The 24,737-nt window shown below is 42.3% G+C and overlaps 2 protein-coding genes across 9 annotated transcripts in view; both read right to left on the reverse strand.

Annotated features, from left to right (window-relative positions):
• MTHFD1L (methylenetetrahydrofolate dehydrogenase (NADP+ dependent) 1 like) overlaps positions 1–15,606 on the reverse strand; it is a 150,612-nt gene extending 135,006 nt beyond the window's left edge. For all 4 annotated transcript variants that reach the window (XR_009485829.1, XR_009485828.1, XM_059841977.1 and 1 more), the window contains exons 1-7: positions 15,467–15,606; positions 14,249–14,333; positions 11,568–11,618; positions 11,437–11,490; positions 8,770–8,894; positions 7,642–7,742; positions 6,628–6,752 (exon numbers count right to left, since the gene is read on the reverse strand). Coding sequence is in view for 2 of the 4 variants with exons in the window: in XM_059841977.1 (XP_059697960.1) it covers positions 6,628–6,752; positions 7,642–7,742; positions 8,770–8,894; positions 11,437–11,490; positions 11,568–11,618; positions 14,249–14,333; positions 15,467–15,591 (666 nt within the window). In the remaining 2 variants the exon portion in view is untranslated. The remainder of the gene's footprint in view (positions 1–6,627; positions 6,753–7,641; positions 7,743–8,769; positions 8,895–11,436; positions 11,491–11,567; positions 11,619–14,248; positions 14,334–15,466) is intronic.
• Positions 15,607–15,827: 221 nt separating this feature from the next.
• Positions 15,828–24,737, reverse strand: part of PLEKHG1 (pleckstrin homology and RhoGEF domain containing G1) — a 126,197-nt gene continuing 117,287 nt past the window's right edge. For all 5 annotated transcript variants that reach the window (XM_059841978.1, XM_059841980.1, XM_059841982.1 and 2 more), the window contains 4 exons: positions 23,708–23,926; positions 22,484–22,591; positions 20,003–21,671; positions 15,828–19,039 (listed from right to left, as the gene is read on the reverse strand). In XM_059841978.1, coding sequence (XP_059697961.1) covers positions 17,943–19,039; positions 20,003–21,671; positions 22,484–22,591; positions 23,708–23,926 — 3,093 coding nt within the window. In that variant the 3' untranslated portion in view covers positions 15,828–17,942. The remainder of the gene's footprint in view (positions 19,040–20,002; positions 21,672–22,483; positions 22,592–23,707; positions 23,927–24,737) is intronic.

A 24,737-nucleotide genomic window follows, 5' to 3' on the forward strand; every position in this document is an offset into this window, starting at 1 on the left:
ACGTCTGCTAATCACTGCCCCTGATTTAGCTCAACCCAGCAATGTTGGAGCAAAAATGGTTACTATAAAAATTCTTATAATCAAAGACCCAAGTGCCTTTCTTTCCCCACTTCCCCTGAAACATTGGTCCTTTACCAATTATTAGAATCACTATGAGATAATGCGACAGCACCAGAGGCAGACGTATTAAGATACATTAAAAAAGCAAAACACAGACACAGCATTGCCTCAATCATGACTGCAAAAATGATTTCAGAAATACAAGAGCTTTGGTAATATTTTGGATAAATGCAAATTAATTCCAAGTGTCACAAACTCAGTGAGCCACTCTATGAATTGATTTGTGACTGACAAGAGTTCCAGCTTCTTTTTTGGCCAAAAGTGCTCTGACACAACCCTGCCCAACAGTCTTGCCAAGAAAGAAGAGCTACAAATCTTGTCAGGAGAGCAGATTTTTGGCACAGCTGAGCATCCAGGAGGGGAGAAGAACGTAACTGCTGCGGAAAAGGCAGAAAACTAAAAAAACTCAATCTTCCCCACAGAGGACCCAAGGATGGCCTAACCCTCCTTAGAGATCCCCATGTGGAAACAAAGCCAGAAGTGTGGGGGAAGATTTACTTGCTGGACAAGTGACTAATGCAATGAGCTGATTCAGGCTTCAGTCACATGTCCAGCAACACTCCTGTGATTGCCTGTGCACAGCCATTCAGCCTTATTCAAACTGGTCACACTCCTGAGTCTGGTGCAAAAATCAGTTTACGTGCCACTCCTAGAGGGGCACATAAGTCATAATGCTTGCCCAGTGTCAGGTCAAATGATACTGGGAAATCTGCAAGGAAATCTGGATAAAAAGCTGCTGCAATGCCTCATGTACCAAGAACACTGTGCTGAAGGCACACTTTGCCCTGCAAAAGAAGGAAATTTCTGCTGTAACAATCAACACCAACACAGAGAAAAACAGTGATTTTTCTCAGTTACATGATCATAGCCTTTTTTCTGCAAGGAAAAATAATTCATATTCTAGCAGTTATAAATCATATACTGTAAGTCAAGATGCCTTTCCATGCAAAGCCTCTGGGACAAGGACTAAGAGCTTTGCACACCGCTTAGCATCGTGAGTTGATGAACAAGTTGAGAGCTGTATGCAACAAGTAATAATTCTGATGAATGTTCAGCCAACATGCTTCTGACAGAATTGATTCAATGTAACTGTAATGTCAGAAAACAACTGATGGAACCAAATATTCATCTCTATGACTACCAACTCTAATGTTGAAAAATGTTCTTAACAGCTGAACACAATTATTTTTGTAGCCAACATTAACAGTGGTCCGGATAGCTAACATCACACCCATAAATTTTAGCAGAAAACCAGCTGGACCTTTCATCTCATTGCCCTGCCCCACCTCCCCCATGAAAAAAGTTGCATCACATGGCAGCAAAGAGTTGTAACATAGGTTCAAGACACACTGATTTTTCAGAGCCTTCCCCAGTGTGATTTCCTTTCCCTTATTTCACAAAGAAAACAATATTTTATGCGCAACTATTGAAAAAGTTCCTGCAGAGTCAATAAAAAAATATATATATCACGAATATTTTAGAGATTTTTTTTTTCCCCTGCGAGTATTTTTTAAATGCATATCCAGAAACTGGGAGAGCAAGTCCACTGAAAGCAAAATACTTCTATACAGAATTTTGGGTATCCTTGGAAGAGATTTATGTGATCTCCATCAGGGAATTTTAGTTTCACTTGCAAGAAGTTGTGCCCAGGCCTCCCTTGCTTTTAGATTTTTCTCTCTTGCCATAATCTACCCTTCTGACTGCCTGTTTAATCACTAAAGCAAGAAGCAAGCCTTGGCATGCATGTTCAGGGTCAACTCCTACATCAGAAACCAATCACGGACGTGAGAGAGGGAAAAGTCCTATGAAATAATCACAATTAGCCTCCCTTGGCAAAGGCACCACAGTCCCTGGACAGAGGACACAGAGGACACAGAGGACACATCTGACAGGAACCAGATGTTACAGGCAGCCATAGCCAGAAGGTCAAGGAGATACCCATGAGGGAGAACATGTGGCTGCCTGCCTCACGCTTCCTGGACAGCCAGGCTCCATCCCATCAGGCTGGCTAGAGGAAGGAATGACAAGCAGCAGGCCAAACCCTCCCTAATGCACTAGGCAACTGGCTGGAGACAAAGTAAGCCAATAGTCCAGTAGTATCCTGCCTTCTCACCGGTAAATATTTTTTCAGTTGGGAAGAGCTGTGCCAATAAATAATCTGCAACCTTACATCATAAGAAAATATGATCCCCTCCACCAAGATTTAAGTTGAAGCAGATTAAGAAGCACCACCCATTCCCAAGACAGAACACCAAATGTTAAAACAACAATACAGACTTTCCAGCCAAGTATTAAATGATAATGGCACAAAGTAGCTGCATATTACAGATCACTGAAACTCCATCTTGCTGTGAAGTCTGCATAAAATTTTCATTTCCCATAGTTAAAATGGACTGCTACAAAAACCATTTTTAAATGCATGATCAAACAAAATAAAAATTAAAATTAAAAAATGAAATGTAAACCCTCAGAGTCCTGGGTATGAAGCTAGGCCATATAAAATTGAAGAGATGCAATGAGGAATAGGAACCTGATATAAAGTTTTTTCACAACTCTCTTTATGAAAAAAGTGTCTTTGCACATTGCTTTACAGATTGGGTTCCACTTTAACCACAGCAATTTGAATTACTTTCTGAAATCTGGAAATTTTTTGAAGTCAATGACTAGTTTCAGGTACTTTTTCCACCAAGGCATGTAGTAATCACAATTTCTTCCAGCTTTCCCTGCCACATCACCCTGAATGCACTTGCTCTACACAGCACACGTGAAAATCAAGCCCACACCTTTGCTGTGGGCTCAAGCCTGCCACTATGATCCACACCTTAACAACTGCTCCTCTAGCTTACAGACAGGGGATACACTTCAAAATTGCAAGAAACAGAGATGATGTGCATAAGATGTTGAAGTGGAAATACTTTTTTCTACATCATCATCATTAGAAACACTCATGCAGCTTCCCTCTCCTCTCCTCTTATGGGATCCGTGTGCCTGGTCTCCCGTTCCTTCGTGCTCACAATACAAAATGTATTTTTATGCCCACAGCAAGAGTCTTGGTCTTAACAAGACAGTAAATAGGTAAGAAACGTCTGAGAGTTTGAAGTTCAAGTGTAGGCTCTAAGGAAAAGCACACTGTGGCCAAAAGAAGCTCTTTTTCAACCTGAAAAGGAAACTCCCATTCAGCACTCCAGCTGAACCACTCTCATACTTTTCGCTTTTGCAAACAACTTTTCTATTCCTAATTATATCTAGACAATGCTCACTTCATTTACAATAAAATTGTATGATAGCAGCCCTCTTAAAGCAGGCATGATGTGGTTTCACACAGAGACAAGATTAAAGATGACGTGCTGAAAAAATGACTGACTGAATTTAGATGACTGAAACAAAATTCTGTTTTCTTACAGGTACTGAGTATTACCCATGTTTTGGCATGAAAATAATCCATTTTTTTCAATATGAATCTACTTGACAACCTCCTTTCAAACTAGAAAGCATAATTCTGACATAAAAAAGGATTAAAGACATCAGCTCCTATTCCTCACATGTAATACTGAACTGACTTTTGGGGAGTCCCATTTTAAAATTACAGGGGTCATGTCCCTAAAAGTACGTCACTAGGTCATACTTCAGACACAATCCAGTGAATGTGCTTTGAAGAGGTATCTACACAAAGCTTAACAGAATGATAACATCTTAAGTATTTTCTCTAAGATGCTTGTGTCTTTATCTCTCACTTTGTAACTTCTTTTACATTGAACCTATCAAGGCAAACAGAACAATGTTTCTTCATGACAACTTTGCACAGATGTGCCAGAACCTTCTGAAATGCTTTCTTGTATTTGTGAACTATTAGAAAACCCAGGAAGCTCAACAGTTCTGAAGGGCATGGCCCAGCTGTGCCGTGAGAACTGAAGGCAAGCAAACCCAAAATGGAACAAAAAGAAATATTAATAATCTGCTCAACTTAACAAAACATGAAGTGGGGAGGGAAAGGAACATTGAGACTTTGTCCATTATTTCAGATCAAAGCAATGAAATGAAAATGTACCATTATTTATTTTAGTCCTTTTCCCTGCCATAAGACAGAACAGTCTTGCTTTAAAGGAGCACATTAAGTGAGATGGTAGGTGGCATTATGCTGTTTGTTAGGAGAGCTACCCCTATGTTTTCAAACTTTTCCTAAGGTGGATTAAAACATAGTTCCTCTTGATCATTTTCAAAATATTTTTGCAAAAGTGCACAAGTGAAAAAAGCAATAACAAGTCCATAGCAATACAAAACCTCATCCAAAAAACCTACAAACTTAGTGTTGTGTAACTCATTTATATTAAAGGAATTTCTAAAGGAAACACTTGTTGTTATGCTGTCCTTTTTAAGAAGAAGAACAATTCAGCAGAGCCAGTCTAAGGTAATGCAGTAACCACTTAAGAAAGTCATTGTTAAGGTCAGGGTTAGTGCTTCAAGCAAATAGGCCTGGCCAATTGATTACAACAAATAACATTCCCCTACCCTTAAGATAAAATTCTCCTTTCCTGGTACATATTGCAAAACAAATGCATCTCAGTGAAAAAATCATACTCTTCATAAGTCTATCCCTCACGTCCCAAGTGAAGTTATTTTGCTACCACAGGCTATACTTCCCAACAGCAGCACACAAACTGCCCCCATAGAGGTGTCCTATTCAGGGGACAAGGAAAAGTTACTGTTTTGTGCAGGAAAAACAAAACATGAATTGATTCTTTCAAGTCTTTGAAAAACTTAAACATCAACTAACACATTTTCTTACTTGAAATTCAAATAACAAAAAAAAAAAAAATCAAGAGAAGAAACATGGAGAACATTAAACCTGTTTTTCATAATCAGCATTTTAAACAAACAGAAGAATATAAATTCTCTAATCATGTTATCTAACAACATTGTCATTCAAATACAGGTTGCCACAGTACTTCATTGTTTGGTTAGAAACTTGTGCTCAGTTTCTGACTCTCCAGCTTCTGGGAATATGAAACAGGATAGTTTTCCCTGCATGCATTAGATTTTATCAAGGAACTAGAGTTAACTATCAGAGTGACATCCAGACAGGTTCAGCACAGCACTGGGATTACTGGTGACATGCTGCTCCAGGCTCACAGGTGAGGAAGAGGAAAGTAGGTTTCCCCTGGGCTCTGCTTGATTAGTCCCACAGGCCAAGTACAAACTCTTTTACTGCCAAAAGTTAAAATAAACCTGGGAAGACTTAAGTGCACAAAGCCTCAAACTTAGGCTTCCCATTCTGTTTTCCATCAGTGGCCTGCTCCAAGAGGTAAGCTATGGGGAATGCCAAAAAGCAAAGCATGATTATGGGAAAGCATCTGGGTGGAAGGAAACACAATTCTCTCCAGCTATTGACAGCACTGCACCAGCAGCTCTGGGCCCAGTCCAGATTTTTTGCTGTGAACCAGTGGAAACACCTCTGGCCACCCTGTCACCCACCCCATCCAGCCCAGAGCAGTCCTCTAGCACAGCCCCAAGCAATGAGAAATAGCTGAGGAATGAGACATGGCAGGGATCGAGTTCACAGCACTCCATCTCCCAGAGAGCCATATGTTTCCTAAGTGCTGTCAGTCACTTAAAAGCCCAGAGCTGAGACAAGCCTGACAAAAACATCCACAGCTGTGAAAACACGGGTTTGCCAGAGAACTTTCTATCACAGCTGCTCGAATTTGTTTCCTCCTCCTGTCTGCGCCTCCAGGCCCGGAGGTCGGACACCATGGTTTTGCCTTGGCTGCCACCCTGTGGCACGGGCTGTCCAACACAAGAGCTGTCCCCAGCACCGAGCCACCGAGCAGGGACCCTGCTGCACATGTCCCCACGACAGTGCAACCCCAGCTGGAGTATCCTGTGAAATCTGGGACTGAGGAGCAAACTGTGAAGTTCCACAGGAAGTCATACCAACTTCTAAGGTGTGTCTAAAAGCTCTGCAAAAAGCAGCCAGGGAGATCGTGCCAATCCTTCAGTTTAAGGCACCTGAATTTCTCTGAATTCTTTTATGGTTCTCTTCAAAGATAAAGATAGGGGATTTCTTTGTCCCAAGAGCAGCAACACTTGCAAACCTTTAGGACACAAATCCAGTGGAAGTAATTTCATGCAGATGACAGAATCACAGGACAAGGAAAAAAGAGGGCATTTCTCTTGCACAGAGAGAAAGCAAAAGGGAGAGCTCAACCATTTGTTTGTTGGATTCCTTCTCTCACAGCCCTTGGTATAAAATAACGAAGTTAGTGCAGCTGCTGTTACATGTAATATTCGGGTAGAGGCCAGTGTTTGCACCATTTCTGAGCAAGCAGGAAGGAGAAAAGACCCTAACCCACACTGGCTACCCGCAACCCCAGTGCCACCTGAGACCGCAATGAGGAGTCTCCCTCTTGGGAACGGCAGCTAAGGGCAGGATGGTCAGGTGGACAGCTGGCAGGGATGGGCAGGTAGTGGGGATGCAGGATGAGGCCAGGCAGACAGAAGAGCACTCACCTCACTCTGCAGCTGTGGGGCTTTCCAGTGGCAGCTGAGCACGGCGGCTCCCTGGCGCTGCAGCACACTCTGCAGGGCAGCACCCTCTGCCCCGCGCGCTCCCACCAGCAGCACCTTCTTCCCACCTGTGTGACACAAGGCAAGGCACTCAGCCACCCCCAGCGCAGGGCACCAGCACCAGCAGCTGCATGGAGCTCCCCCAGGCCACCCAGGGCTGCAGCACTGCAGAAGGGGCTGCAAGGGGGCTCAGAACAGGACAGCGCCCCGTGCCTGCACAAGCACAGCAGCTGTGCAGCACAGCTGGCACTTCTGGAGCCCATGAAACCACAGGTCTTAAGGAGTTTCCTGGTGACTCTCTAAATTCTAGTAGGCAAATACTGTTCTTCTGGCTTTTTTTTCACAAATCCTTTCATTCATGTTTGTTACTAAGTACATTTAACCTCCTGTTTACAGTTCTGCTACAGAAATCCTCGCTTCAACAATTATGAATCACTGTAAGAGAGACAACTTCTGACACACTGCCTTAAACCAACAGTGTCTTCACACACACTAAACCTGCTTGTTTAAATCTGCCATTTCAGTGTCAGCACTGACATGGCACAATCCAAACCAAAGGATTTGTTCAGCAGCAATTTACAGGCAAACCTGGGTTTCTCCAACTCCTCACACTAATCAAAACAACCAAGTGAAATCCCCAAGTGATGCCTGTATTTTCTGTTTGGAAAACTCACATGTCTTGTGTGTCTTCAGTGAAATTAAACCTCCTGATGGCAGCTAACCCCTGCCTAATACCCAAAATCTGTAGGCCTGAGACCTGTTTCTACTAATACAGCATTCAGATGTTGCTGAGCAGGAGGACTCCTCCTCAGTAGCAGGAGACAAATACATGTCAGGTGGGAAAGCAATACAAAAGAGAAAACACAATAAAGTCAGATTATATTTGGCCCCCAGCCAGGATTAAAACTGAGTAAACCAGGCCAAAATTAATGTAATGATTGTGATAGAAGGGCTCACCTATATCTTCAAGAAGTTCCATCACAGCACACACTGTAGGAGGAACTAGACAGTCACAGACATCACCATGTACCAAACGTCCTAGGTTCACACTGGATAATCTGCAGTGGAAAAATATGGCAATTTAACAAAAAAATAAGAGTTTGTGTAACATAAATCCCCAGCAATGCTTGTAACACTGCTAAGAGCTAAATCCCAAGAGCAAACATCTCTCACAAAAGCAAATCCTTTGACAGTCATGTACTGCAGCTAATTTGTATCATCCCACACCTAAGTTAGACAAACACTGAGCTTCAAGAGCGGCCAGGAAAGGGATCTGAGTTAGAATGAGTAACACAATCCCAGGATACACAGGCAGCTCTTTCCTTGTCCCCATGGGCTGCCCACAGCACACTGGGCACAAACACTTCCGTGGCTGCAGTGAGACCACACCAGTGCTGCCAGAGCCAAGGAGGGCGCAACCCAGGTGTTCCCCCACTGCACTCCATTCTCTCTCACACAGGAGGATGCTCCAAATTATCCATTCTCTGACAATCTCCTGTACTCCACATAATGGAAAGGTTTTTGGAGGATTTTTAGATATTTTTCCTGATGTGAAAAAAAAAAGAAAAAAAAAAAGAGAGTGGGATGAAAAAAAAATGGTAATATCCTGCAGCTAAGAGCAGGAAGGCTACAAGAGCAGCAAAATGATAACTCACAAATCTGTGCTAATGGGTCCAAACTATTATAGCTTACTCTCTCACCACAAGAGAGTGCTGTAAGGAAGTTAAAACCCCTCTGCAATTTTTCCATCAATCCTTCTTGTGAAAATTCAGCACTTTGTGCCTACCACTTGAATTAGAAGTGCTGAAATACCTTACGTATTACCAGTAAATCAATATTTCATTTTTTATTTCTTTGCAAGGACTATGCCTTGAATGCACATTATGTAAAAAATAAAAAGATAATGACCAAAACTACTTCAGCAAAAGATTTCTCGGTGATTCAGAGGCATCTTTTATCACTGCTCAATAGCACAGCTAGACACATTGACTGAGGAATCTATTAATGAAAAGCAGAGGAGAAAACTGATTTTACAGAGCCATCAGGCTTGTGCCTGCTAATATTATTTCTCAGTGCTCCACTTACCCATCCACATCTTTCTCTGGTTTCACAGCATTTAATACCTTACTGCTATATAAGCTTTCTGGGAGGTCAAGAGCAAGGCCCTGCACGTTAGGATCCTCATTGAGTCTCAAGATTTCACTGACAATCTAGGAAGTTAATAAAAAAACATTAAAGATCAGAACAGCAGATAAAAGGAGACTGATTAGAATGAGGTAAAACCTGTAATTTTTTTTTCAATTACTTTATGGCCACCTTGGCTTCCCTTGCTTATTACTGCAAATTCTAAATGAAAAAGCTCTACTCAGTTTATTATCAGTAGCTTACCAAATTAAGACACCCTGACTCTATTCTAAACATCCTGCAAAGCAAACACGTATTATGTGACATAATGCTGCCAAAAGCAGTTTGTGTTTCAGCACTCCAAACCTCAGCAAAAGCCTGTCCCTGTAACGGCTTCAGAAGATGCTTTCAGACACAGGACACCTGAGTTCATACGTAGTGCAAAACAGGACCAGATCACATCCCAGCAGAGGGACAAAAAGCTGTAACACTTGAAAGAACAATTATACAAGAAAAAACTCATTTTATTTAACCAGCATATATAGTTACCAATTTTCCTTCTCAAAACACCCTGATCCTAAGGGCTGGCAGTTGCCTTGTGAAGAACTGTTATGTTGAAAGGCACCGCAGAGAAGTTCATGAAGTTCAAGTTCTGAACCAGATGCAAGTTCAAGTGGCTTATAATTGGTCATATCTGACATCTGAGACTGTACTGCCTACCCTTGTTTGCTTCCTCTCTAAAATATAATGCTGATCCATGCTATTCTGCTGTGACCAGAAAGAATACAAAGGAACAAAACATGTCAAACGTGTATTTTCAGGTGAGAAATGCCATGCAAGCATGTCTTCCTGTCTTATATATAAAACCACTGTGCAGGCATCATAAAGCTTTATAATAGAATTGGATTAACATCCAACAGAAAAGGATTATAAGTAGTTTTCTTTCCCCTCAACTAATACTATGCCTTTTTAAAATGTTTTTCTTGTAAACTATTCATTGTTATTGTGAACTCTATTACCCAAACACTTGATATGCACTCAACATTAAGCTAGGGGAATTAGGCAGGAGTTAGATTAGCTGCAACTCTGAACCAAGAGAACACACTACTTTCATGCTAAACACAGATTACACAAGCATGTCACTAGTACAGAAATGCCTCTTTAGTTTCCTGACTCCTGAGGCAAAACCAGGCATATCTCTTAAGATTCCAGGGCACTTGACAGCAACAGGACTGGTACACATTGCACTAGAAAGGATGAATGTATATGGACATGAAAATATCTGCATTTTTTTCTTTAAAAAAAACCCTTTGATATGCTACAAAATGCTGAGGGCCTACAGAGGAACTAAAAACTCAAGCTGTATTTCTGCCTCCTGGGAAAGTAATTCAGTTTTCCATTTTAATTGCATCTTACTTTAATTCAGCTTTCTATCATCACAGCATTTAAATTACTTGTAACTCATGCAGGATAAAGTAGTACAGTATTAACTTGCCTTTAGTGTACACAGGAAGTTATGGCAAAACCCCCACCTATGGCAATGTGCATGGTATTGAATTCCCTCCCACCTTCCCACACCACACCAGGGAACACACCTGAGATGTGGATTTTAGTAGGTGAAAAAAAACCCGCCATAGTGAGTAAGCAAGAAAGTAAGCAAACCATGAGGAATTTTACAGGAAGTAACTCCCTTTAAATAAAAGAAATACCCCAATTTTCTCTTTAAATATACCGCTAAGCCACTTCTAAGATACTACTTCAAACTAACTGCTGCATAATCATTGTATTTTACTTATTTCCTGCTGTGTTACTCAACAGATAAAATGCATTTACCCACAATAGAGTGTTTTTGCTTTTCATTTCAAAAGCCTACTCTTGTTAAATGGGTAGCTGACTATCCATAATCTACAAAACTTCACATTAAATTCCTTTCAATGTATCTGGAAGAAGTTCTTGAGATTACACTGCAAGGCAGTAACATTTTAAGAACAAAGTGTACCAAAAACCGAAAGAGTACACGGAACTCACAAGCCTGCAGGATTATCAAACTTGCCAAGCACAAGGAGGCCAGCTGATAACAGCGTCATCTTCTACTATACATTCCTTCACTGGTTTAACTTTCACAAGGTTTTCTATATTTAAAACATAATTTATATTAAGTGCTGCACCTTCAACAAGGTAAAGAATTCAGGCCTTTAGTTATTTTGGGGGGATGCTTGTTTTTTAATACATAATTGAAACATTAAAGGATCAATAGAGAAATTCAACACCCTCCTCTCCTTCCCCCCTCCCTTCCACATATAATCATGTAATCTTTAATTTCCCTGAATAATCTGGGCAATAATCAGGTACATTCACAAGAGCAACTGCAGGAGACAGGATACCTGAGCCACCAAGCACAAAACCAAAACATTACTCTTGATTTGATCCCAGCTTGCCAGGGAACAGCAGACATGTCTTTTTTCTCACTCTTGCCAGTAAGGGGATAATATTTACTATTTAAACCAAGGCAATCCTAAGCCTAATTTGAGTTACTAGAGGTCAGTCAAAATAATAAGGAATGTCAGTAATAAACAGAGGTTTATGACAAAAATAGAAAAGGAAGGCTCTTTCAGGTACTTCAGTTACCTCATCTTGGGTGCTGCCTTCAGGAAGACAGATGTGAATAACACGTAGACCAATCTGTTAAAAGAAAAGACTTAAAATTACCAAAGGCAAGTAGCTCATGATTATTAACACATGTATCAGCTAAAGCTTACCTCTTTGGCAAAGTTCTTGTTTGCTTCTTGAATCAACTGGTCATTATGTGCCTTGGGGAACAAAAGAGTAATTGAGTTTTAAAATAATGCATTTTAAAATGAGTACACTACTGCACACGTCTATGCAAGAAACATAGTGACAATGTCTGTGTGTAAAGGTATTCAAACTAATAAGAAACAATTCTAAGAAAGAAGCAGAAGGCCATCCCTGTTAATCCCAAATAGTTCAAGACTGCTCACAGTGAAAAAAGAGCATTAAAATCACAGGCTTCATGGAGAGGCACAACTCCTGTTAGGGAAGGATGGCTTGCCCCTCTGTCCCCCAGCTCCTTCCCTGCACTGTCAGCATTCCTGGCACTGCACTACCAGCATCCCACTCCCCAAATGTGGCAGCTAGTGCTAAGTGGCAGCACAGAAGTTGCTGCACTGAGGACACTGTGCAGAGCTCACACTGTGCCAAGTAAGAAGAGACAGGTCTAGGGACAGCCCAGCAGCTGCTCCCCTGTGAGAGCAAATGTGGGACTGTGCCCCCACACTGACTGCTCAAGAAGTTTAACTGGGATGGAACAACTGGTGGTACCACGCTGTCCTCTGTATTGTCCCTGCTGCTGCAGCACTGGCAGGTGAACATTTACCTTGTGTGAATGCAGAAAGTCCCTGCCCTAAACCAGTTCCTATAAAAACCCACTGAGCAGCACAGGTGGGGCCAGAGTTCAGCACATGGGCTGGCAGAGTGCAAGGGCAGGACAGGAGGTACAGGGGAGCCAGTGGTGCTTTGCTGAACTTTGCAGGGCAACAGCTCCACTGTCAAGCATGATCCTGATACTTTATTTTACTTTTCAGCATCAAAAAAATTAAGAAGAACGCCCCAATCATTTTTTGCTGTTGCATAGCTTCAACCGAGGTTCAACATGGATAATAAGCAACAGAGGCATCAATTTTGGCATTGATTCAGATTCAGTTGACTCAAGAGGAAAAGGACAGTCCTAAAATCATTCCACTGCAGGTTTAGTCTGCAACTCATCATTCCCAGTCCTGCAGAAGAGGTGGTACCCTGTCATGCCAGCTGCTGTTACCCACGAGTAAAGGAGGTAACTTCCCTGCCCTCCCTCTGCTCCTCTGGGCAGATGTGGCACATGGGGAGCAGCACAAATCTTAAGGCTCTGCCCACATTGCTGGTAGAGCAGTGCATGACAAGAACATGTGCAGACCAAAGCAAGTTTTCTTTCCACCAACAAATACATATTTAAAATGGGCTCTGCTTCAGTCTTCACAACCAGACCAGCTAGAGTGACTGGAAAGCTGGGGAACAGAGCTTGGGTGGATTTTACCCAGAAGGATCTAGGCCACATGTTCCTACAGCCACCTCATGAGGCAGACCAAGTGAGATAAACAGGGATGAGAGGGACATCCCTTCCACTGTGCCAGCATAAAAGTTGCAGAAAACCAGATTCAGGAGACAAATGTGGCTGAAAGGAAGCATCTTTAGACTCCTTGGGCTGGAGTAGATCCCAGTCCTAGTCCAGATCATGGTGCAACTAGATGGAGACTAACAGGAGTGAGAAAAAACAGGTCACTGCTTTCCTAGCAGTGCTTCAGCTTTAGCCTTAGGGGGCTCTGTGAAAATGCAATTATCAGGAAAGGTGAGAGATGAGAGAGACTGTTCAGATATCCTCACTAGAAGACCTTTTGTTGCTGCATTACTTAGATTCACTATCAGTACTTTAAAAATACTTATAGTAGGGTTTTAAACTTAAAACCTACTGGGTCAGAATTGTAGTGTGTGCCCACTCAAAATCAATACCACCATCCTAGGAAACAGGACAATCACATTTTTGCCAGCATAGCAGTGGGTCCCCTCTGAATGATAAACATCCCTAATTTTGTGGCTTTTAAACCTTAAGAAATCTAAGGATGAATATCTTTCGGCTTTGCAGGGATAGCAACCCTCATCTCTGATTTTGACTGCCTATCAAAAATGGCACCATCAGTGAAATGGAAAGCTCTTCACAGCATTAGTGAAACAATGGTTCTCAATTCTGCAAGATTCCTTCACATCAGAAAGTGCTGCTACTTCTACAGGATGCTGACACTTTACACTTATTTCAGTGTGGTTTTCCTCTCCTTAGAAGAGCAGGAAGACATTGATAAGCTGTAGCTACCCAAAGGTAACATGGCTGACAGGAAGCAACAGGGTCTTTCATTAATCCTGGCATTGTTATTTCAGGGGTGGGAAGTGAAGGGAGCCCACATTTTCAGGAACATAAGGACTTTGCTCAGGATTGCAAAAAAAAAGCTTCAAGCTAAATAAAGGTTTGAGAACCCTACTTTAATTCAACATTTAAGTTATTCAACTTAGAGAAGCTGTGAGAAAAAGTGATGCATACTTAAAATAAGGAAGATTATGCTGGCAAAAGGAAAAAGGGTTAAAACCGTTCTTTGCTTTGCAAAGCCTCCCCAGTCTGAAGTTTGCTGTGATTGTTTCACGCCTGAAGAAGGGCAATCTACCAACTGGTGGAGCTACCTCATCCTATTGCTTTGCTTTACAATAAAGCAGACAATATTCTTTATTAAAAAAAAGGATTAAAATTACTTTCTGCAGGGTGTGCTTTGAAGTTTCGGACAAGTAAGGGTACCAAAGGAGATCTCGCACAGCCAGCGAGTGCACAGACATACTTTACCTGAATAATGGCAAGTGTTGGCTCAAAATGAGGGTTTTCTCTTTGAAGAGAGGCCAAGGAATTCTTTGCATTGTCGGTGACTTTGCTGCAACACAGTGACAAGCAAATCTTTAACAAAATAAATCCTCCTAACATTAGTGGAAAGAAACCAGGATTAGTCAACAATGTAACAGAAATGCTTGGGCACGTAAATTTTCAATCTCCAAAATTATGGCTGGATGCAAATTGTGAGGGCTGGTTTTCAGCAGGTGGGTACAGAAAACCCTAGAAGGCCAATTTCATTTTTTTTTTTTAATAGGTATGTGGGGCATTGCTCTGACATGCCCAAAACTTTACAGCGAGGCTGTGCTAATTCATGAGAAGGCTTGTCCAGCCCCACCACGGGAAGCACAGCAGGGAACCACCACCCCGAGCTGTCTGATCCGCTCTTGGGTGAGGTGGGCTCATCTCCTCACCCTTGGCCAGGGCAGCGAGAGATGCAGAGGCCTTTACAGCTGGGGCTGCCACGGCTTAACACGGGCTACACCAACCCCATGAGCAGCAGCAGACCAGCCACTCTCATGGACGCCTTTCAAAACCACTGGCAGTAGGGAGACAAGGCAGCTCTGTTTCCCACACTGCTTCTTGGAAAAACTAGGGACAGCCAGGCACTGGGAATGCTTTCTGGAAAAAAAATTCTGGGTAAGTGGCGGCCAGCTCTCCTCCGTTACCTTTTGCGTGTGCAGGTGGGCAAAGAGGAGACTCCCCGAAATACGTCTGTCTGTCCCCCATAGCAAGGAAGACAAAAACAGCCTGGAGTGGATTTTTGACAGCTCCTACCCTTGCAGAAGCCAATGACCAGTTCAATTCAATGCCGCTGCAAACTATCCCGTCCAGGGCTGAATTGGGACGTGGAGGGCCGGCGAGGGACCAGGGACACGTTTTTCCAGGCACGCATCTGCGCACCGCTTCACCTGAGCCACCGCCACATGACGGCAGCTCCGCTCGCTCTCAAAATGCCACCAAAACCAAAACCCGGAGCAAATCCCGCCAGCGGTTCTGGGGGAAGGGGGGCATTTTACTACGAGGTCCCCCAAAAATCACACCTCAAAAACCAACCCGACGCACCCGGTGAGGGCGCCTCGCCCAAATGCCCCTCACCCCTCCTCCCTCCGTGCCCGCACCATCGCACCCCCCGGTTGCATCAGCCGGCGCTGCCTCCCCACGTGCGCCTCTTACCGGGCGGCCGCCGCCGCGCTGCCGGCCCGGGGCAGCGGCGCGCTCAGCCCGCGGCGCGGCGGGCACGGGGGCGGCGCGGCGGCGAGCGCCGGGGCCAGGCAGCGCCGCAGCGCCGCGCTCCTCATCGCTCCGGTGCTCTCCGGCGACCGCGGCGGCGGGAGAGAGGCCGGGGGGCGGGCGGCGATGGAGCACCGCCTGCCCCCGCTCCCCGCCCCGCCGCTCCCCCGCTTTCGCTTCCGCTTTTTTTTTTTTTTTTTTGCAAGAAAAAAGCTCCATCCAAATCACCCCCAAACATCAGCTCCGAAAGGCTGAAACCAATAACTTCTTTCTTCCGCGCACCGCAATGAAAAGCACCCAAAGATTTTGCATACTCAACGTTTATTAAAAATAGTATGAAATGGTCCCTGGGAGAAGTTACAATACTAGCAGAAGTCCCTTTTTTCTGGTTGGTTGGTTGGTTGTTTTCCCGTCCCTCCCAATTCCACTGATTGCATGAGATGCGAGTTAAACAGTCTCCTAAAGCCGTTTAAACAAATCTAGATGTACGCCCACAGATTTACCTTCTATCCATATTTACAATACTTTACAAGCTATATTAAATAAATATGGGCTCTGCTACACCTCGGCGTCTTAAATATGTACAACATTATTTTTCAGTCGGATTTTACTAGATAGATACGGGTCCTATCACAGAGGGTGTGCTGACTGTAACAAGTATCCCTGTGGTAAGAGCTAGTAAGTACCATGACCAACCAGCCCTCAAAATAACAATTCCTAGCCAATGCAAGATACATGTGGTAAATAATTTAGTCAGTTCTAATAAATTCAAGTCCTCAAACCTTAGTCTACAAGTAATTAGCTGTACACTGATAACTTGAGTTTTTCCCCATGGTAACCAATGTAGTAAGTAATCAGCTGTTCTGGAAGTACAGTGCTCTGTAACTGAGGGGAGTGATACGTGGTTAGTAGAAACAGTATTTCAATGAAATTCCTTTGTTTATTGATATGTTTAACTCGGTACTGGCTTTATCCATGTAATCTGAAACATGGAAGCACCAAAAAAGAACAGTCGCACAAGATGATCAGTGTAGATATATCTAGGCTTTCCTTTCGGTACAATGTTTTCAAGTAACAGAATCCAAAACTGTGCAACAAAGATGATGAAAGGGGAGTTAAGTGTAGATGGTATTGGAAAGCCTGTCCTTGCTCTAAACGGCAGCATGTATTCTGTACACTATTTGCAAAAGAATGGAATGTATTCTCACTTTTAAGCTACTTTTTTATTGTACATAAATTGGATTAGAGTCAGCACTGACTGATTTACAAAGATATCTTTTACCTCTCTCTGTCAGGAAGGGTCACTTCCTGCTACAGGAGATGCATGCCCTGGGGACTGCAGCTTGTCACTCAACCAGCAGTATCACTGAACCTCCCTATGGGCCAAACGAGCCCCACAATTAGTATTTCACCCAAGAATCTGGCCAAACCTCATTGTCTCACAGGGTTACTGACACTGGGACTTGTACAAGTGCCCAGCAGGTCACTGCGTGTAACACACAGCTTTGTTTCAAACTCTACCCAGCAGCTTCTGACTGCTGGGTGCTGAGCTACTCAGACTTGGCTTGCATGTCACAAACGCCACCATCACTGGAGGTACCAAGACTGGCCTAGCCCTCTAACAAGCAGTGCAGCTCCCCTTCTAATGCCAAGACCATTCCCCAGGCAAGGACTGTGTCACATCCACAGGTTCTTGTAAAAAGCCTCCACTGCCTGTCTTCTGCCTCCTACACAGTTCCAGTAAGTAGAGAAGAGGCTTCAGACACAGAGCTATCAGCCTGGCACAAGTACTAGGACTAGATTTTCTTTAAAATGTAAGAAGCTTGCTCTAAAATAATATAGCATATGCATTGGTCCCACACACTTGGAATCTGCCTGATGAAAAGTAACGTGCAAAAAGGCGTGTGCAATTGCACATGTAGCCTGTTGGTGTAATCACCAGAACCCTGCTCAGAAATCTGCACAGTCACAGGAGTAGCTGCCCAGCTAAATGCTCCTGTATGTAAGCAGAGTAATCATACAGGTGTTTTGGATGCAGAACACTGGACACCAACTGTAAAGTCTAAATACCAAGGTTTCCAAATGATAAAATGGCTTAAGAATCAAATGTAACTACACCTGGTTCGATGGCAAGAATCAGGGGGTATCACACCTAAGAAAGGAAGAGATGTGAAGGTTCAGTAGGGGATGAGAAGTTCACATGTGCTACAGAGAGACCCCAGACAGCACACATGTGGCCTTTTTCACATCCAGGATTCTAAACCATTTTTTTAAAAGATACATTTTGCATCTATTTACAACATTATTGCGATACAATGCCTGATAGTGTAATATTATGGAAATACGTGATGCCAGTACTGATTGTCCTAGTATATATTCTGTCATGATAAGGCAGCACAGCTAGAAATTATTGAAAGCATCAAGCAAAGCTACTTGAACTGAGACACTGAAACTTCTCCCTTAAAGACTGGACAATATTCTGCTGATTAGGAGATGGTACTCTCCACAGGTAGTCATTCAGTTTATCCGAATCACTGTAAGCAGTCAGATATGGGGTAAGTGAGTGTTTGCTGCTGGCAGACTTTGCAGGAGTACAGGAGACAGTTTTGCCACAGAACATTTCAGAAGGAACAGCATCTGTGTTACACAGTTTAGGATCTGATTTCCTTGTTTGGTTCTGAGAAGTCTCCAAGTCAGATCCCTCATCTTCAGACTTTATTTCAACATAGTCATCATCATCCCCTTCTCCGTCTTCAGAATCTTTGAAATTCGAAAAATAGTTCTGAGTAGCCATCTGTGCTGTCAGAGGGGAGGCTCTGTTCACTCTCAGGACCTTTTGAGAATCCTGCAGAATCATGTCTGAATAGTTTTCAGGGATCTGCTTTCTCATCTCCGGCCCTGTATATCCTGAAGCAATTCCAGGAGTTTGATGACTGTTGAATCGAGAGTTCCTATTCAAATGGAGCCTTTTCTTATCAATTTCATTATTATACACAATTGATTCTCCAGATCTGTTGACCACTATCGAGGACGAGGACTGTGACCTGCTGTATGCCTGTGGTTTTACACTGCTTACTCTCCTCCCCAGCGAGTTATAGACGTGATCTTGATGCAAGTTTTCTTTGTTTGGCTGGCTTATGATGGCACTCCACCTCTGCGCTGGGACGTGCAAACGGTTGGAAATTTGAAGGGAAGGCACTGAGCCAGCTGATGGCAACTGCTTCGAATTGCTTTTTGTACCAGCTTCTGTAAATGAGTTCTTGCACTTTGGGTCCTGGGATTCAGAACATGGAGAGAAGTCGGCCAGCTCGCCGTTACTGTACGTAGAATGCAAAAGCCAATCTTCTGCTCTTGAGCATTCACAGGCAGGCTGGGAACGGGAAGGACATGTGGGTGTGGAAAACCTCCCAGCTGATGGATCCTGAGGAGTGGCCCCAGCTTCCTTTTGGACCTTAGGCGTACTGTCTCTGAAGACAATTTGGTCATAAAGCTGGGAATATTCAGCTATTCTGGCACCTAGAAAGAAGAGAGAATTAACTTAGCAGAGACAAGGAATCCATTTCAGCAAATCATACAAAAATTGAAAAATCTCAAAACGCTTAGTATTAGAAAGCTCTTAGAGAAGAGTTTTCAGTTGTGTCAATAAATTTGGCCTCTGCAAAGTAACACAAAACACTGGAGGCCTTTGCATCACATTTCAGTACACTTTGTTGAGGAAAAGAAGCATAAAATATCTTGCTACAGTGAGCAGTAATGCAGGACAGAATGCAGCACACGGTTCCAATAATACGCTGCTTGTTTCATGTTAAAATGGAAAAGAACATTCTAAAAATGGCCTGGTAAATAAGATATTTAGGGAATTTTAAAAATATCACAAGAAAAGCAAGAATGACACTCTGGTGCATGGAGTCTGCTGGCTCCACATCTTCCATTTGTTTCAATTGATCATGGACAAAAATAGTTCCAGACCTGTTGCATATCCATGACTTTGCACATTTATTAGCTGATAGAAAAGATTATCAGCTCTTTCTTATCTGACCACATTCCTTATGCTTATGGGTATGATTCTGAATGGCACCTGAGCAAATATATGCGACTTGTTAGAAGGCAGACTGACTTGAAAAAACAGTGGTTTAGTCAAACTCTAAAGATCACGCTATTAAAGGAAATAACTGCTTTTCTGTAGGGAGGCCAAAAGTGCTTCAGGCATGATTTCTACTTCCAGCCTCAGCTGAACTGCTCTTTCCTGACACTGCCCCGCTATTTCTTCCCAAAGTTATTAAGTAACAAGAAATGAGATATAAAAGACCATTCATGTTAAAGCAGTCTGAGAAAATTAATTTAAGTTGCAACACAGAAAATACGATCCTGATACTCAATGACCAAGGTAAGAAAAATTCATAATCTTCTAGTTCAGAACACAAAGTTCACTGAAAGTTACTGAAGAAATGTATCTGTAAAGAAATGTTTTTAACATACCAATAGCAGGACCTCCTTGTTTCTTCTCCTCCAGAATAGCAGCAAGATCTTTGTGTTTCAGTTTCTGTTGTCTGCTAGCTGGCTGTTCCTGCTCTGGACTTTTAACTTTCAAAAGCTGGTTAGCCTTCTTAATTTTTTGACTGTACTGTCTTGCCATCATAAAAACTCTGTTCTTTGTTTTATCCATAACAGCCAAGTCATTTTCCACGCCCTCTGCAGGTGTGCTGGACAGAACACTACTGGCAGGCTCATATGGACTATCTACAAAAGGCATCTCACTGCAGAAGGAAGATCTGTTCAAACTTATAAAAGAGTTCTCCTTGCATGGTGTAGTGTCTTCAAGCCTGAGATTAGCCTCACTTATGGTGGCAGCCCTGGGCTTCACAGTTTTAGGGAAGATAGGAGTTTCCGGCAGAGAGAGAGTAGACAATGAGTACTCAACATCTTTACTCAGTTCAGGTGTGCTACCAGCATGCAGCCTTTCCTGCATGTCATCTTTACAAACAGGAAAGGCTGCAAGGACACGGTCTCTTGTCTTTTCCTCATTTTTCTTGATGTAGTTCTCCAGGTCGTTCCAAATCTCATCTACTTCTTCTGAGAGTTTGTCCGCCGCAGACTTATGCGACAGTGAGTCAGAGTTGGAGGAGCTATCGACTAAGCTCAAATAGTCAGTGTCAATGGGAACACGATGGTAAGGGCTTTCATCTTCACTGAACTGCAGACTCTCCTCAGAAACAAAATGTCGTAGATTGTCACAATATGCAAAGTCTTTTTCCAAGAAACTCCTCCTTTTAGAGGATTTTAAGGGGTCACATTTAAAATTCAATAGAGATGTTTCTGGAAGCCGTATGGTGTCATAGATGTTGTCTTCAATAATTCTGAGCTCATCCAAACTTGAAGCTGGTGCTTCTTTACTGAGCAGTATCTCCTCCCTGCTAGCATGAATGGAGGTCCTCTTTTGATTTGCTGTTTTCTTTTTGGAAGTTGAATCTGAGCTGCTTTTATTTTCAGCCTCATACAGAGAGTCTCTAGCTGATCTCCGGGGACCATGGTGTGTCTCCTCCCTTCTTGTCAGACCCATCAGCTTTAAGTCTTCATAGCTTATATTATCATAAACATGTTCAATGTCATCGATAGTCAGCTCCTCTGAAGATTCAGGATACGCATTCCTACTGCTCCCCTCTGCTGTCTTCACTTCCCTCCGAGAACCACGTTCCCCTGTTTTACACCTGGCGCTGGCTGGACACGTGTTGCTTTCACCAGCACTACTGGCCCGTCTAACAACTTTGTGACGAGTGGGGCTGGAAGTCTCGTTTTGATGCACTTGCCCCAAGTGCCAGCTGCATGGACGGCCAGAAGAACCCCTCCTTTCTCCACCAGGAGCTGAGCTTGTGGTGGATGTAGATGCTGATGGTACAAACATCTGGTAATCATCTTCATCGTCGTCGTTCTCGTAAGGTGGGCGCCGGCTGGGGAACAATGCCTGCCTGATCTGATGGTCTGTCCAGATGTTTCTGACAGAGGAACTTCCCCCCAGGATATTCATGATCAGAGAGTTGCTCTGCGGTGTGCTGAACTGCCTAGGAGACTGTGGCTGCCTAGCTGCGCAGGAAAATGGAAGATCAGTATTCAACTGCATTGACTCTTCATCTGAAGGGTCCTTGGAGCTCTGTGGAGATTTGAAATTTGCAGGTAACATTAGTATATCCCTGTAATAACACAGCAATTCCCTCTTTTCACAGGACTGCCACAGCAGCAGTCTGTCCCGCAGCAGAGAATCATGTGGAGATGGGCAGGGCAAGTGCTCTCTCCCAACAGAGAGTGAGGGAGCCAAGGTGGCAGTGGCCAGCCTAGTTTGCCTCCTAATCCTTACCATGGCTCAGAGTTCACTCTCGGTGTTTAATAACATCTTACTTCAAATACAAGACAGTAGCTTATGTTAATGCATGAGTAATTAAAGGCAAATTTGTTTGGCAGGAGTTGGATTAAACCTTTTATGCTAACTCCGCAGTTTCACAGTTGGATTAAGCTAATCTGACTCTGGGCTTGTGCCAAAAGTTTTGTTCTTCTCCTTTTCCTTGCCTAAAACCCTAGCAGAAAGGAATCTTATGCTCTCTAGCACATGCCACTGAAAATGTCTTTTTTTTTAGGTGTAAGTTTTCATCCAGATCTAATTTACAGCAAGACCACGTGCTCCCTAATGCCAACAAAAAGGGTGCTTTAGATATTGCTGGCCAGAGTTTGGGGGGGAGAGAGGAAAAGATAATTCCTTTTGTCTTCAGTTAACGCTGATTGGTTTAGTTAGTTACTTGTTTTTCCCAGCCCCCAAAAGAAAGAGTCTTTTGTCATAGACATGAATATTTTAATGATATGAACTTTGATAAACAGAAGATGATGTATCTGCCAACCTAGAGAAAACAGATTTCTTTGACATACCTATGATGCATAGCAAAATATTAGTAAAAAATAATAATTACTTACCTGCATTTCACATTTATTGAGATTGAGACTTCTCCGTTTTTCAACATTTTCAGCAGCTTGACTATTAAGTCTTTTTCTTCCCCCCTTTGATTTTTGCAGTGAGTTTTGCTGTGATTTTAAAGAAAAAAATGTGAGGGGTAATAAAACCTACAGTTCTTTGTACAGTCTGGAATTACTAGGAGGAATTACTAGGAGCTACAACACGTCAGGGACCTATACTGGGAGATGGAACAGCTTATGAGTTGTTAGCACTGCCACAAGAACTATTCAGAGCTTAAAAAACCTGTAAAAGTATCATTGCCACATCTAGTAGTAACCACTAAAGCTAATAGTATCAATTTTTGGTGGTATTTTTTGTGCTTACTCATTCTTTTGTTCTTACTTATGTTGGCAAGAGGGGGAATTACAAGACACTGCACTACACTGGTACAAGATACTATTTTATGAAATATTTATAATACAAATAGTGTAATTTCAAAGAGGAAATGCAGTCAGCTTCAAAAAGAATCTCAATTACTGGTTTTATATAATTCACAAAATAGATGAACATGTAACGATATGACCTCAGTATCAACTAAACCAAATAAACGGAAAATCTAGATTCTTTAATACAGCCACATTGAAGTTGGATTTTTAGTCTTTCAAAGGTACTGGAAAGACTATATGTGTGGAAACATCATTCTGAGTAAGAAAAAACTACCACCTGTGCAGTAGTAGGAGATAAAGACTCTCATTTTCATAAATCCTACTCAAAACTTCTCATATTCAAGCTCATACATCTGAGCTACTGCCAGAGGCTCACAGATCAAGAAACATCCCACCACATGCAGCAGTGTCTGAATCTCAATGTAATATTTAAATCCTTGCTTTGAAAGCACTGTCTCTGCATGAGGCCTAAAAAGGTTTTTGCATGGCATCAGCTGACGAAAGAAGGAAAAGCCGGTTGTGTGCAACAGGTGAAACTTTTCTGTAACAACCAGGTTGGAGGACTGCAAAGGACTAAGTAAAATTCAGGTAGTGGGAATTTCTCCCTCAGTGTAGGGGCTTTTACATCTTCTCTGTTAAAATGCAAGCGAGCATTGTGTGAAGCCTAAATAAAAATGTTTCTAAGGAGAAAGTTGTAAATATTTGCAACATATTCCTGCCTGTTTTACATATAATTTTAATCCTTATTCCATTCTCCCCAAGAAAAAAATATTTTATTTTTTCCCCACTTTTTCCTACCTGTTCAGACTCTTCTTCATCATCAGCATCAATCTGTTCTGTTGCAGAAGTCTGAAGAGTTTCATCGTGATCACTACTGTAGGCGGGTTCAATAGACTCTTGAAACTGGCTCTCCAGTCCACTGGAATCCAATGAAACCTTTTTCCTAGAATTCAGCAGGGCTTCACTTGATCCCAATTTGGTGGCTTGAGATAATAGGGCTCCTTCAATGCCCATCCGCTTTAAAAAAAAAAAAAAAAAGAAAGAAACTTTGATTAGAAGTTTCTAGAGATTCTGTATTTTAATAAGATCCTCTTACATCAGACTCACAGGCAACATTTAAACTACAGTCAGTCAGCTGCACTGAAATGAGATTTATAAAGTAGTAAGCACAACAACCAGTACTTTTCCATGTAATATTTAGATCTGAAAAAATATATGCAAAAGACCCCATTCACATCAAATCCTGGGCTTCAATATTATGGCATGACAATGAAGTAATACCTAATGTACTCTGCTTGTAACACACACACACTTTTTAAAATTCCATCCTAAATAAAACCCCAAGACCTGAAATTCAAAATGAGACTTTCAAATTGCACTGGGAATTTCCATACAAATTCTTACAGAAAATGTAAAAATTGCAAATGCTCATTACAATCTGCTCAAGCTGCATGTGCTCTGTTCGGTGATATATCATTACATATCTATCTATCTATCTCAGACTAAGTTGAAGCTTTCCAGTCTTATTTAATAAACACAAAGATAATATGATCCAAAGAATAAACACTATTGTTATACACTGCAATTCTTTGATTCTAGTGGTATTTTTAAGTATCCTTTACTCCTAATTGATTGGACTGTATTATAAACCACAACCATATACGGATCACAGATTTTTTTTCTTTATTAAATATTCCCAAAATAGTAAGCTTTCATTTCAGTAATCTTATTTGAGATGCTAAGTAACATTTATGGGTTTGTTTTCATTCTTAAGGTCAACACAACAAAGAAGATGCAGATTCTCCAGTAAATACTGTGCTCTGAAGTC

The sequence above is a fragment of the Haemorhous mexicanus genome, chromosome 3 (genome assembly GCF_027477595.1).
Source record: "Haemorhous mexicanus isolate bHaeMex1 chromosome 3, bHaeMex1.pri, whole genome shotgun sequence".
Taxonomy (NCBI): domain Eukaryota; kingdom Metazoa; phylum Chordata; class Aves; order Passeriformes; family Fringillidae; genus Haemorhous; species Haemorhous mexicanus.